Below are 13,768 nucleotides of genomic sequence, written 5' to 3'. Positions count from 1 at the left end.
TCCGGAAGGACAACCATCTCTGCAGCACTCCACCAATCAGACCTTTATGGTAGAATGGCCAGATGGAAACCACTCCTCAGTAAAAGGAACATGACAGCCTGCTTGGAGTTTGACAAAAGGCACCTTAAGGACTCTAAGACCATGAGAAACAAGATTCTCTGGTCTGCTTGTTACGATTGCAAAGCTATACGATATTATAGAGAACAAGTTAATTATCTCACGTCTCTGAAAATATTTGTAATGTTGTGCTTCTTGTTCACAGAGGGTAATTAATGCCAATGTTCTTGTCTTTAAGATGTTAATACGAATTGAAAGGAGTTTCCAATATCCTAATTTCTTGAAGTATTTCTGGTGATAGCTTGTGATAATGACACACAAGCTAGGTCTATTTGAAACATTGCCATCCCATGGCAGCATTTACCAGCCACCAGATTCAGAAGCTTTAAAACCACAAAAATATTTAAAACCCAATTCTATTTTTGCCCAAAGTTAAGATATAAATTATTCAAACTGAACATAATTCATGCTGGTTATTATTTTAGGCTATTTTAGTTTGAGTCAAAGATAGTTTTGGAATAGTTTTCATTTTTCAAACAGGTTTCTTATTTTATTTCAGTTTACTAAATAGTTTCCCCCTAATTACTTTTTATATAATAAGCATGGAGGTTTCACCTATCAACCAGTCATAGGTACTGGTGACAAAGCGCCTCGTACCCTAGCTGGGAATGGGACAGACAGAACCCTTCTGTGGTAACAGACGGGCGATTTGTAATCAAATCTAATTCCCAATGAGACACCTCTGGGGAGGGGTGTCAGCAACATTTAAAAAATATATATATAGTGTTTTATGACAAACCGTTTTTTTACAAATCCGTCAAGACACCAACTTAGACTTTACCGTGAAATGCTTTACTTACACGCCCTTAACCAACAGTGCAGTTCAAGAAGAAAATATTTACCAAGTAGACTAAAATAAAAAGTAATAATAAAAAGTAACACAATGAGAATAACAATAACGAGGCTAGATACAGGGGGCACCGGTACCGAGTCAGTGTGTGGGGGTACAGGCTAGTTGAGGTAATCTGTACATGAAGGTGGGGGTGTAGTGACTATGCATAGGTAACAAACAACCAGCGAGTAGCAGCAGTGCACAAAAGGGAGGGGGGTCAATGTAAATTGTCCAGTGGCAATTTTATGAATTGTTCAGCAGTCTTATGGCTTGGGGGTAGAAGCTGTTGAGAAGGTTTTTGGTCCTAGACTTGGCGCTCCTGTACCGCTTGCCGTGCGGTGGCAGAGAAAACAGTTTACAACTTGGGTGACTGGAGTCTCTGACAATTCTGTGGGCTTTCCTCTGACACCGCCTATTATATAGGTCCTGGATGGCAGGAAGCTTGGCCACAGTGATGTACTGGGCCATTCGCACTACCCTCTGTAGCGCCTTACGGTCAGATGCCAAGCAGTTGCCATACCAGGTGGTGATGCAACCGGTCAGGATGCTCTCGATGGTGCAGCTGTATTACCTTTTGAGGATCTGGGGACCCATGCCAAATCTTTTCAGTCTCCCGAGGCGGAAAAGGTTTTGTTGTGCCCTCTTCATGACTGTCTTGGTATATACCCACGTGGGTGATTGAAAGATGAACTGAGGTCCACACTCCAGTCCAGTTGGTGGTGGTAATGCACCTTAAAGTTGGTTGCCAACCGCCATATGAAGTCCAAAGAAGAAAAAGAATCCTGAAGGAAGGAGGAGAAATGACGAGAAACAAATTTGGTTTACCGTTTGGGGCGTCGCAACTGGTTACCTATTTTGATGTGATATGAAAGTATTGTATGAAATTATTTTGATGTGATATTTAAGTATTGTGTGAAATGATGTTGATGTGACATGAAAGTACAGCAATTTATGTTTCTAGAAACATATCGCAATTGAGAATCGAGTCACATTTAGATGGAATATTAGACTGTTTTAGCTGCCAGAGCCAGTCTACCTCTGAATATAGCATACAGTCCTTGGACCTTGAGGAGTAACGGGGGCAGCAGTCAGCAGTAGAAACAATAACAAAGCGTACTCCCTGCCTGTTTCGGTAAAAAGCTGAGGGATGGGGCTGGAGAAATGTAACCATCCATGATATCAACATTATAGTTTTAACCATGTTTTGAGGATATACAGTGTTTGTTTATATTTACTGACAAACACTGGAGCAAATAAAAGCTTATATTTTGGGTTCTGATGGGGTACGACAGTTGAACTAAGCTCATGAGGCATTTATAAGTGAATTCTTCAAGAAACAATGGGTACATATAATTAATGTATAAGTCCCAAAATGGATGTAACAACTACTGATTGCCCCTTTAAGAGAACATCTTGGGCTAATCTAATAGGAGATATTGAGGACTACAGTATTTCAGGCATTGTCATTGGATGCATTTGATCAATTGTTAACGTTTTGTTGATGGTCCACTCTTGAAGTTCTACACGTTACAGTGTAGCTTCAGCCATTCCTACAGAACAACATTAAAGTGTAGAACCCTTTACTGCATATTGGTTCAACGACTGCAGAGACGGTACTTACTGGTGTTAAACAGATCTCCAACCTCCTCTTCTTCCTCCAATGTGACAGTCATCTCCCCCTCCTCCTCTTTCACTCCGAAAACTGCTTCCTCCTCTTCTTTTACTGTAACATCCTCCTCCTCTTTCACTCTGAACGCGTCTTCCTCTTCTTTCACTGAAACGTCTTTCTCTTCTTCTTTCACGGTAACAGCCTCACCCTCTACTTGTTTTTGTATTGTAACATCTTTCTCTTCCTCCTCCTCTTTCACCAGAGTTTCTTCCTCCGTCCAGCAGACCTCCTCTTCTTTATCAGGAGGAGAGTAGCTTAGTGAACTCATGGTCGGAGATGTTAGCTAGCTAGCATTAGCGACTAGCCTAGTTCTAAGCTAACTTAGCAAACCAGCTAGCTGACAAACAACGTAAATATATAATTAAATGGGCCAACAAGTACATACGACAGAAGTGTGTTTAATACACAGCGACTAATATACACCAAAACAGTGTAAAGAGCGTGAATGTTGTAGCTATGTTTGCTAGAAAGCTACCGAGGTGTCTGACTAGCTGTTGTTGTTGAAGGAGCGTCCCGTCCACTAGATTATACGTCACACTGGCAGCATCGCCTGAACCTAAAAGACGCACATCGCCATCTGCTGACTGGAGGGCAACGCAGTTGAGGAACCAAACGTTTATTTTTCATTTATTTCATAAAATATTAATATTATATTAAGTCGTTCAAAGAGAAGCATGTGTTGATTGATTCGTTTTTAATGAGTGAGAATTTAAAACAAACTTTACACCCACTTCATATTTGCATTGAACCATACTTCTGACATGGATCATTTTGACCCCAGAGGCATATCTTTTATCATAGACAAAATGTGGTTTATTCAATTCTTCCAAATTTTCATGACTTTGTCAATCAACTTGTTCTTAAGAAATCTATATCATGGTTTAGTGTTTCTGTATCAATATGGACTTTTAACAAATTCAAATCCTTTGGAGCCAGTTTGACTCCAGCCAAAAGCATCTTTGATAAATAGGACGTTTATTTCAAAACAAAATCACATTTTATTGGTCACATACACGTGTTTAGCAGATGTTTTTGTGGGTGTAGTGAAATGCTTGTGTTTCTAGCTCCGACAGTGCAGTAATATCTAATAAGTAATATCTAACAATTTCACAACATATACCCAATACACACAAATCTAAGTATTTGAATCTAGGTTTCTCTGTAGACATGATCCATCCCACCAGAGGGTGGAGGGGCTCCTGTAACAGTGGTTTTAACCAGATAGACACATGCAGACACACAGTATAGTGCCTCCCATGTACTCTCCTAAGATTGGACTCTTCTATACCACGGATCACATGACTGTGTACAAAACTGCAAGGGGTATACAGTGCATTCATTAAGTATTCAGACCCCTTCACTTTTTAAACATTTAGTTACATTACAGCCTTATTCTAAAGTTGAATAATTTTATAATTGAATAATCAATACCCCATAATGACAAAACAAAATCATTTTTAAAAAACATTTTTACAAATGTATTTACTTAAGTATTCAGACCCTTTGCTATGAGACTCGAAATTGAGATCAGATGCATCCTGATTCAATTGATCTTCCTTGAAATGTTTCTACAACTTGGAGTCCACTTGTGGTAAATTCAATTGATTGGACATGATTTGGAAAGGCACACAACTGTCTATATAAGGTCCCACAGTTTACAGTGCATGTCAGAGCAAAAACCAAGCCATGAGGTCAAAGGAATTGTCCACATTGCTCTGAGACAGGATTGTGTCAAGGCACAGATCTGGGGAAAGGAACCAAAAAATGTCTTCAGCATTGAAGGTACCCAAGAACACACTGGCCTCCAACATTCTTAAATGGAAGAAGTTTGGAACCACCAAGACTCTTCCTAGAGCTGGCCGCCCGGCCAAACTGAGAAATCGGGGGAGAAGGGCCTTGGTCAGGGAGGTGAACAAGAACCTGATGTTCACTCTGACAGAGCTCCAGAGTTCCTCTGTGGAGATGGGAGAACCTTCCAGAAGGACAACCATCTCTGCAGCACTCCAGCAATCAGGCCTTAATGTAGCAATAATTAAATTGTCAAAATGTATTTCAATGGACAATTCAGTGAATTGTTCTGTGAAAGGTGTTGGCTAGAGATGACATGCAGGAGCTTGCAGGGATTTGTAGTCTTGCATGTCATCTACTTTGATGCTAATTAGCATTTTAGAATCCGAGAGTAAAGAGACACAAATATATTGATACAAGTATTTGTATTGATTATGGATCCCCATTAGTTCCTGCCAAGGCAGCAACTAGTCTTCCTGGGGTTTATAATGGATCCCCATTAGTTCCTGCCAAGGCAGCAGCTACTCTTCCTGGGGTTTATTATGGATCCCCATGAGTTCCTGCCAAGGCAGCAGATACTCTTCCTGGGGTTTATTATGGATCCCCATTAGTTCATGTCAAGGCAGCAGCTACTCTTCTTGGGGTTTATTAAGGATACCCATTAGTTCCTGCCAAGGCAGCAGCTACTCTTCCTGGGGTTTATTATGGATCCCGTTAGTTCCTGTCAAGGCAGCAGCTACTCTTCCTGGGGTTTATTATGGATCCCCATGAGTTCCTGCCGAGTATGGTTAGGGAGCGTGCCAGCCTGCCTGAACCGCCCCTGAATTAACAGGTATAAATGATGGGTTATGAATTAACAGGTATAAATGATGGTTTATGAATTAACAGCTATAAATGATGAGTTATGAATTAACAGGTATAAATGATGGGTTATGAACTAACAGGTATAAATGATGGGTTATGAATTAACAGCTATAAATGATGAGTTATGAATTAACAGGTATAAATGATGGGTTATGAACTAACAGGTATAAATTATGGGTTATGAACTAACAGGTATAAATGATGGGTTATAAATGAACAGGTATAAATGATGGGTTATGAACTAACAGGTATAAATGATGGGTTATGAATTAACAGGTATAAATGATGGGTTATGAATTAACAGGTATAAATGATGGGTTATAAATTAACAGGTATAAATGATGGGTTATGAATTAACAGGTATAAATGATGGGAAATGAATTAACAGGTATACATGATGGGTTATGAATTAACACATCCCCTCCAGGCATTAAAATACATTCAGGACTTCTTATAGTGAGCATAACATGACAATACATGACATCTAAGTAGCTGAATATTCTATTGGACTAACAATCTAACAGTTTGAAGGACACAACTCCTGTTATTCTGGTTAAACAGTGGGAGACTAGTTGATTAAGGAGTGGGGATTTTTTTACAATTAGGAAATAATATTTCATGTTTTACTCGTACCTCAGCCAGCATTGTGAATGGTTAGGAAATAATATGTCATGTTTTACTCGTACCTCAGCCAGCATTGTGAATGGTTAGGAAATAATATGTCATGTTTTACTAGTACCTCAGCCAGCATTGTGAATGGTTAGGAAATAATATGTCATGTTTTACTCGTACCTCAGCCAGCATTGTGAATGGTTAGGAAATAATATGTCATGTTTTACTCGTACCTCAGCTAGCATTGTGAATGGTTAGGAAATAATATGTCATGTTTTACTCGTACCTCAGCCAGCATTGTGAATGGTATGGAAATAATATGTCATGTTTTACTAGTACCTCAGCCAGCATTTTGACTGGTGTCTGATGCAGTGACATACTAGACCATGGCAGTAAATCTAATACTTAGGTGTTTTTAGTGATGCATGAAAGGTCTGGGGTGGTTCTGTGGTTATAAGTTACTGACCTTGGAATACATTTCTGGCCATGCTGGCAGGGTCTGAATCAAACCCAATGTCCACCTGGCACACTGACAGGGTCTGAATCAAACCCAATGTCCACATGGCACACTGGCAGGGTCTGAATCAAACCCAATGTCCACCTGGTACACTGGCAGGTTCTGAATCAACCCAATGTCCATCTGGTACACTGGCAGGGTCTGAATCAAACCCAATGTCCACCTGGTACACTGGCAGGGTCTGAATTAAACCCAATGTCCACCTGGTACACTGACAGGGTCTGAATCAAACCCAATGTCCACCTGGTACACTGGCAGGGTCTGAATCAAACCCAATGTCCACCTGGTACACTGACAGGGTCTGAATCAACCCCAATGTCCATCTGGTACACTGACAGGGTCTGAATCCACCCAATGTCCACCTGGTACACTGGCAGGGTCTGAATCAAACCCAATGTCCACCTGGTACACTGGCAGGGTCTGAATCAACCCAATGTCCACCTGGTACACTGACAGGGTCTGAATCAACCCAATGTCCACCTGGTACACTGACAGGGTCTGAATCAAACCCAATGTTAAGGGGAGGGAAGATTGGTCAAGAGGGTGATGATTATTGTTGTTCTACTGCCTTATTGTTATGCAACAACACTGTTTACAAAAGCTTTGTTAAAGAACAAGTTGTTGTTTGTGTCGTACTGCTTTGCTTTATCTTGGCCAGGTCGCAGATGTAAATGAGAACTTGTTCTCAACTGGTCACCTGGTTAGATAAAGGTGAATTTGTTAAAAAAAAAAAATTGTAATATTTTTTACAACATTAACAATGTCTACACTGTATTTCTGATCAATTTTATTATTATTTTAATGGGTGAAAAATGTGCTTTCTTTAAAAAACAAGGACATTTCTAAGTGATCCCAGACTTTTGAACAGTAGTATATATCTACATGATGTATTGTTACACCATGTAGGAGCAGTATAGACCTAGTCTGTTCATTATATACATCTACATGATGTATTGTTACACCATGTAGGAGCAGTATAGACCTAGTCTGTTCATTATATACATCTACATGATGTATTGTTACACCATGTAGGAGCAGTATAGACCTAGTCTGTTCATTATATACATCTACATGATGTATTGTTACACCATGTAGGAGCAGTATAGACCTAGTCTGTTCATTATATACATCTACATGATGTATTGAAACACCATGTAGGAGCAGAATAGACCTAGTCTGTTCATTATATACATCTACATGATGTATTGTTACACCATGTAGGAGCAGTATAGATCTAGTCTGTTCATTATATACATCTACATGATGTATTGTTACACCATGTAGGAGCAGTATAGACCACTACTGTAAGTCGCTCTGGATAAGAGCGTCTGCTAAATGACTAAAATGTAAATGTAAATGTAAATATACATCTACATGATGTATTGAAACACCATGTAGGAGCAGAATAGACCTAGTCTGTTCATTATATACATCTACATGATGTATTGTTACACCATGTAGGAGCAGTATAGATCTAGTCTGTTCATTATATACATCTACATGATGTATTGTTACACCATGTAGGAGCAGTATAGACCTAGTCTGTTCATTATATACATCTACATGATGTATTGTTACACCATGTAGGAGCAGTATAGACCTAGTCTGTTCATTATATACATCTACATGATGTATTGTTACACCATGTAGGAGCAGTATAGACCTAGTCTGTTCATTATATACATCTACATGATGTATTGTTACACCATGTAGGAGCAGTATAGACCTAGTCTGTTCATTATATACATCTACATGATGTATTGTTACACCATGTAGCAGCAGTATAGACCTAGTCTGTTCATTATAGACATCAATATGATGTATTGTGTCACCAAAATAAAGGGAAATTATATCATTTTATACTAATACAATTGCTCAGAGAAAGAGATTTAGTTTAACATGTAATTCTCAAAATGTAGGGGTCTGAATTATTGCCACCCATGTTTTTAATTCTCCAGCACTCTCCCCTTGGGAGGATAATGACACTGAAATGTTTTATGAGATTAGAGAACACATACAGAATCTCTCCAGGTCCTTGATTGATTTAGTCTGCGCTTATGTACTGCCCTGTTCAATTCAAACCACAGGTTTTCAATGGAGTTCAAGTCCGAAGTCTGAGAAAGCCATTGAAAATGTTGCTTTTGTGCCCAATTAACCATTTCTTCATGGATGTTGATGTGTCTTGCTGGAAGATCCACTTATGGCCAAGTTTCAGCCTCCTAGCAGAGAGGTAACCAGGTTTTGGGCTAAAATATCCTGGTAAAGTTTATTTATTTATTTCATACAGTAATTTTTGCTCATCTTTATCAAGGGTATCAATAACTAGGTGCTTATTTTGATATATAATCATTTGCTTCTTAATCAGAAATACAGATGTGAAGTAGAGGTTAAGTTTGTTTTAAATTTTCATAAAAAATCTGAATTAATCAAACAACACTTGTTACTCTTTGTACGTGTTGATATAATATTAATATTTAATAGAGAGAAAAAAACGTTTCCCTAAACTGCTTTATAATATTATAATTCAATGAAGAATAAAAATAGTTTTCCCTCCTCAACTGCGTTTCCTCCCTCCAGACAGCAGATGGCGATATGTGTCTTTCAGGCGATGTTTCTAGTGTGACGTATAATCTGGTGGACGGAACGCTTCTTCAACAACTGCAGCCACCTCGGTAGCTCGCTAGCCGACAAAGTCGGAACATTCAAGCTGTTTGGACAATTTCGTGGTTTAATTGCCACTGTGATTTAAACATAGTACTACATTTTATGTACTATTTACGTTGTAAGTCAGCTAGCTGGCTGGTTAAGTTAGCACTAGTCTAGTCGCTAATGCTAACTAGCTATTATCTCCGACCATGAGTTCACTAAGCTACTCTCCTCCTGTTAAAGAAGAGGTCTGCTGGACGGAGAAAGAAGGACTGGTGAAAGAGGAGGAGGAAGAGAAGGATGTTACAATACAAAAACAAGTAGAGGGTGAGGCTGTTACAGTGAAAGAAGAAGAGAAAGACGTTACAGTGAACGAAGAAGAAGATGCGTTCAGAGTGAAAGAGGAGGAGGATGTTACAGTGAAAGAAGAGGAGGAAGATGCAGTTTTTGGATTGGAGGATGAAGAGGGGGAGATTACTGTCACATTAGAGGAGGACGAAGAAGAGAAGACTGGAGAACTGATTAACACCCGTAAATACAGTGAGTACTATCTAATAAAACAGGGACATTGATCTGATTAACACCAGTAAATACAGTGAGTACTATCTTATAAAACAGGGACATTGATCTGATTAACACCAGTAAATACAGTGAGTACTATCTAATAAAACAGGGACATTGATCTGATTAACACCAGTAAATACAGTGAGTACTATCTTATAAAACAGGGACATTGATCTGATTAACACCAGTAAATACAGTGAGTACTATCTAATAAAACATGGACATTGATCTGAATAACACCAGTAAATACAGTGAGTACTATCTTATAAAACAGGGACACAAACTCTGCAGTTGTTGAACTAATGTGTGATTTTTTTACTTTTTTTTTTTTTTACTAAATATTCTAGGCCCTCAGTTAGTTTCCTGCTCTAGTGAGTTTGGGACAGACACAGCTGTAGGCTATTTGTGCAAAGCTCCACAACTCATTAGTGGTGGTGCATTAAGACAATCAGAAATACTATCAGACATCCCCAAACGGGCACATTTATAGGCCTACATTTGCACACAGGCCAGGTAGACTAGTCCTACTTCTATATGTGTAACCAGGTAGACTAGTCCTACTTCTATATGTGTAACCAGGTAGACTAGTCCTACTTCTATATGTGTAACCAGGTAGACTAGTCCTACTTCTATATGGGTAACCAGGTGTGCTTCCTTACTCAACATTGACAGGAGTGTTTCAAACAAAAGACAATTAATAAATTGACAAAACTGACACATCTTGAAGAAGTCAGGTCTGGGTGGTCTGCCAGGGGCCGTTTCATTTAGTATCCGTTTGGGTCGGCATGGAGAATGATTGTATTGTCCCTTAGTATGTTGTACCGAAGTTGACCGACTGAAAGGGAGTGTAACTTTATGACTATAATTACTGTTCCCTGAAGGAAAATAAATCAATCCTAAATCATTTCAGTTTGCTAAATCCAGTGGTTCTAACCAAGAGTCACTTTAACTTTATTGACACCCAAATGGATACTGTCATTAACGCAGTTCTTCAATAATTACACATAATACTGTAGATGTTTAGTTACAGTCACATGTTCAACTATCATCAGCTGATCCAGGAAATCATTTTCTGAATGACAGTCACATGACAAACATCACGACATGCAACATCAACCAAAGTGCTTCTTCATTCATTACTCTGGTAAAGACAGTTATGCCGTGCTCCACGTTGGATCCAACATCCCTAACAAATTGATGTTTATAATGCGTTATTGTCTGGTTGATTTACTGTAGGGTCTCGTTAGTCCTTTTGGAAACGGAGATACTTAGCTCATAATGTGTAGAGAACTGTTCCTTGATGGATAGGCTATTGTTCAACACACAGAGCTATTTTCCTTTATTCAGGACATTTAGAATGACAACTCATTACAGAGTAGCCTAGTGGGATTATTCACAAAATGATCTGGTGATCTGGTTATGAAATGTCATGACAAATACATTTTAGTTTCCATGTTTCACCTGAAATATTAAATATATAGTCCTAGGTCTATGTTGTTGTTAGGTGAAGTTATGGGTCCTACAGTAGGTCTATGTTGTTGTTAGGTGAAGTTATGGGTCCTACAGTAGGTCTATGTTGTTGTTAGGTGAAGCTATGGGTCCTACAGTAGGTCTATGTTGTTGTTAGGTGAAGCTATGGGTCCTACAGTAGGTCTATGTTGTTGTTAGGGGAAGTTATGGGTCCTACAGTAGGTCTATGTTGTTGTTAGGGGAAGTTATGGGTCCTACAGTAGGTCTATGTTATTGTTAGGTGAAGTTATGGGTCCTACAGTAGGTCTATGTTGTTGTTAGATAAAGTTATGGGTCCTACAGTAGGTCTATGTTGTTGTTAGATAAAGTTATGGGTCCTACAGTAGGTCTATGTTATTGTTAGGTGAAGCTATGGGTCCTACAGTAGGTCTATGTTATTGTTAGGTGAAGTTATGAGTCAATTTGTTAAACACTTAGTGTACAAACCCTCATTGTCAGGCTGATGTTAAAGCTAGCCAAAGAGCATTTTACTGGTTGAAGTGTTTTTTAAGTGTAAAGCAGTTGATTTGCAACAATAACACAAACATATTAAGCAGGAGATTCAAACGAGCCTTACAATTATAATCTAAAGTAATGTGAAATGCACTCATAATCAACCTGTAAAAGGAGGCTATTTTTGCTGTCAGCCTATGAGAACTCCCCTGAGTTTTCCCCACGGTGCTGAATTAGTGAGTAGACACAGAGCTTAATGTGAGTTTCCTTGAGTAGCACTCCTGATCTTGTGCTGTGATATTCAGAATACATTGTGAAAAACTAAAATCTTTTCTCAACCTTTTTGCTCCATGCAGATATACTACATCCATAACTAGTGGTTTCCTCATTACCAGATATACTACATCCATAACTAGTGGTTTCCTCATTACCAGATATACTACATCCATAACTAGTGGTTTCCTCATTACCAGATATACTACATCCATAACTAGAGGTTTCCTCATTACCAGATATACTACATCCATAACTAGTGGTTTCCTCATTACCAGATATACTACATCCATAACTAGTGGTTTCCTTATTAGCAGGGAGGTGTTTCTGCAATCAAATTGCGTGTGCATCGCCCTCGTGCCGCAATTTTATTAAACACAGAAAGGGGCCTATATTGGAGACCAGACGTCGTCTGCCACACTGCTTAGGATTTCAGCAACTTTAACTTATTTCTAGCCTATAATCATCGATTTCACTACTAATGTGAAAACAAGACAAAATATGACTATTCTTGCTCATTTTAAGACAATTGTCAAATAATTTTAACATTATTGACAGACGACAATTGTTGTCCAACATCATGGCTCCGCTGTTGGCATCACCTTTTACAGTGGATTTCTACTGTTGTGGGCCTTAAATCATCTATCTGACTTTGTTGTTCACACAGGAGAGAGACGTGACTATCGTGGATCCTCTGGGGAGCCTCAACAACCTCATGATGATGACAGGGCAGAGAAGAGTCTCTCCAGATCAGAACACCTCAATAAACACCTGCAGACACCCACAGGGAAGAGAACTCACTGCTGCTCTGACTGTGGGAAGAGATTCACCTCATCAGGCATTACAATTCATCAGAGAATTCACACAGGAGAGAAGCCTTATATCTGTGATCAATTAGGGATAAGTTTTGGTCAATCTGGCAAGCTGACAGTGCACCAGAGAATACACACAGGAGAGAAATCTTATAGCTGTGATCAATGTGGGAAGAGTTTTACTACATCTGGCCATCTGACACTACACCAGAGAATACACACAGGAGAGAAACCTTATTGCTGTGATCAATGTGGGAAGCGCTTTTGTCAATCTGGACAGCTGACAGTGCACCAGAGAACACACACAGGAGAGAAACCTTATAGCTGTCATCAATGTGGGAAGAGTTTTACTACATCTTACCATCTGACACTACACCAGAGAACACACACTGGAGAGAAATCTTATAGCTGTGATCAATGTGGGAAGAGTTTTACAACATCTGGCCCTCTGACTCAACACCAGAGAATACACACAGGAGAGACCCCTTATAGCTGTGGTCAATGTGGGAGGAGTTTTGCTACATCTGCCTCTCTGACTCTACACCAGAGAATACACACAGGAGAGACCCCTTATAGCTGTGGTCAATGTGGGAAGAGTTTTGGTCGATCTGTCTATCTGGTATCACACCAGAGAACACACACAGGAGAGAAATCTTATAGCTGTGATCAATGTGGGAAGAGTTTGACTACATCTAGCTCTCTGACTCTATACCAGAGAATACACACAGGAGAGAAACCTTATAGCTGTGATCAATGTGGGAAGAGTTTTGCTGCATCTGGCTCTCTGACTCTACACCAGAGAATACACACAGGAGAGAAACCTTATAGCTGTGATCAATGTGGGAAGAGTTTTATAACATCTGGCTCTCTGACTGTACACCAGAGAACACACACAGGAGATAAACCTTATAGCTGTGGTCAATGTGGGAAGAGTTTTGTTCAATCTGGCTCTCTGACTCTACACCAGAGAATACACACAGGAGAGAAACCTTATAGCTGTGATCAGTGTGACAAGAGATTCACTGATAAAAGACATCTGATCAAACATCAGAAAATACATGAATGAATTGATGGAGTTGTTTCATGATATCAATGAAATAATGTCACAATGT

The 13,768-nt window shown here is 39.3% G+C and overlaps 1 protein-coding gene across 1 annotated transcript in view; it reads left to right on the top strand.

Annotated features, from left to right (window-relative positions):
* The window catches only part of LOC115152492 (zinc finger protein 2 homolog), a gene marked incomplete at both ends in the record, with an annotated part of 30,815 nt that extends 17,261 nt beyond the window's left edge, over positions 1–13,554 (top strand). Inside the window, one exon of the mRNA XM_029697357.1 lies at positions 12,743–13,554. Coding sequence (XP_029553217.1) covers positions 12,743–13,554 — 812 coding nt within the window. The remainder of the gene's footprint in view (positions 1–12,742) is intronic.
* Positions 13,555–13,768: the final 214 nt, after the last annotated feature.

This window comes from Salmo trutta, chromosome 17 (assembly GCF_901001165.1).
Source record: "Salmo trutta chromosome 17, fSalTru1.1, whole genome shotgun sequence".
Classification (NCBI taxonomy): domain Eukaryota; kingdom Metazoa; phylum Chordata; class Actinopteri; order Salmoniformes; family Salmonidae; genus Salmo; species Salmo trutta.
This window is presented reverse-complemented; position numbering and strand designations above follow the sequence as displayed.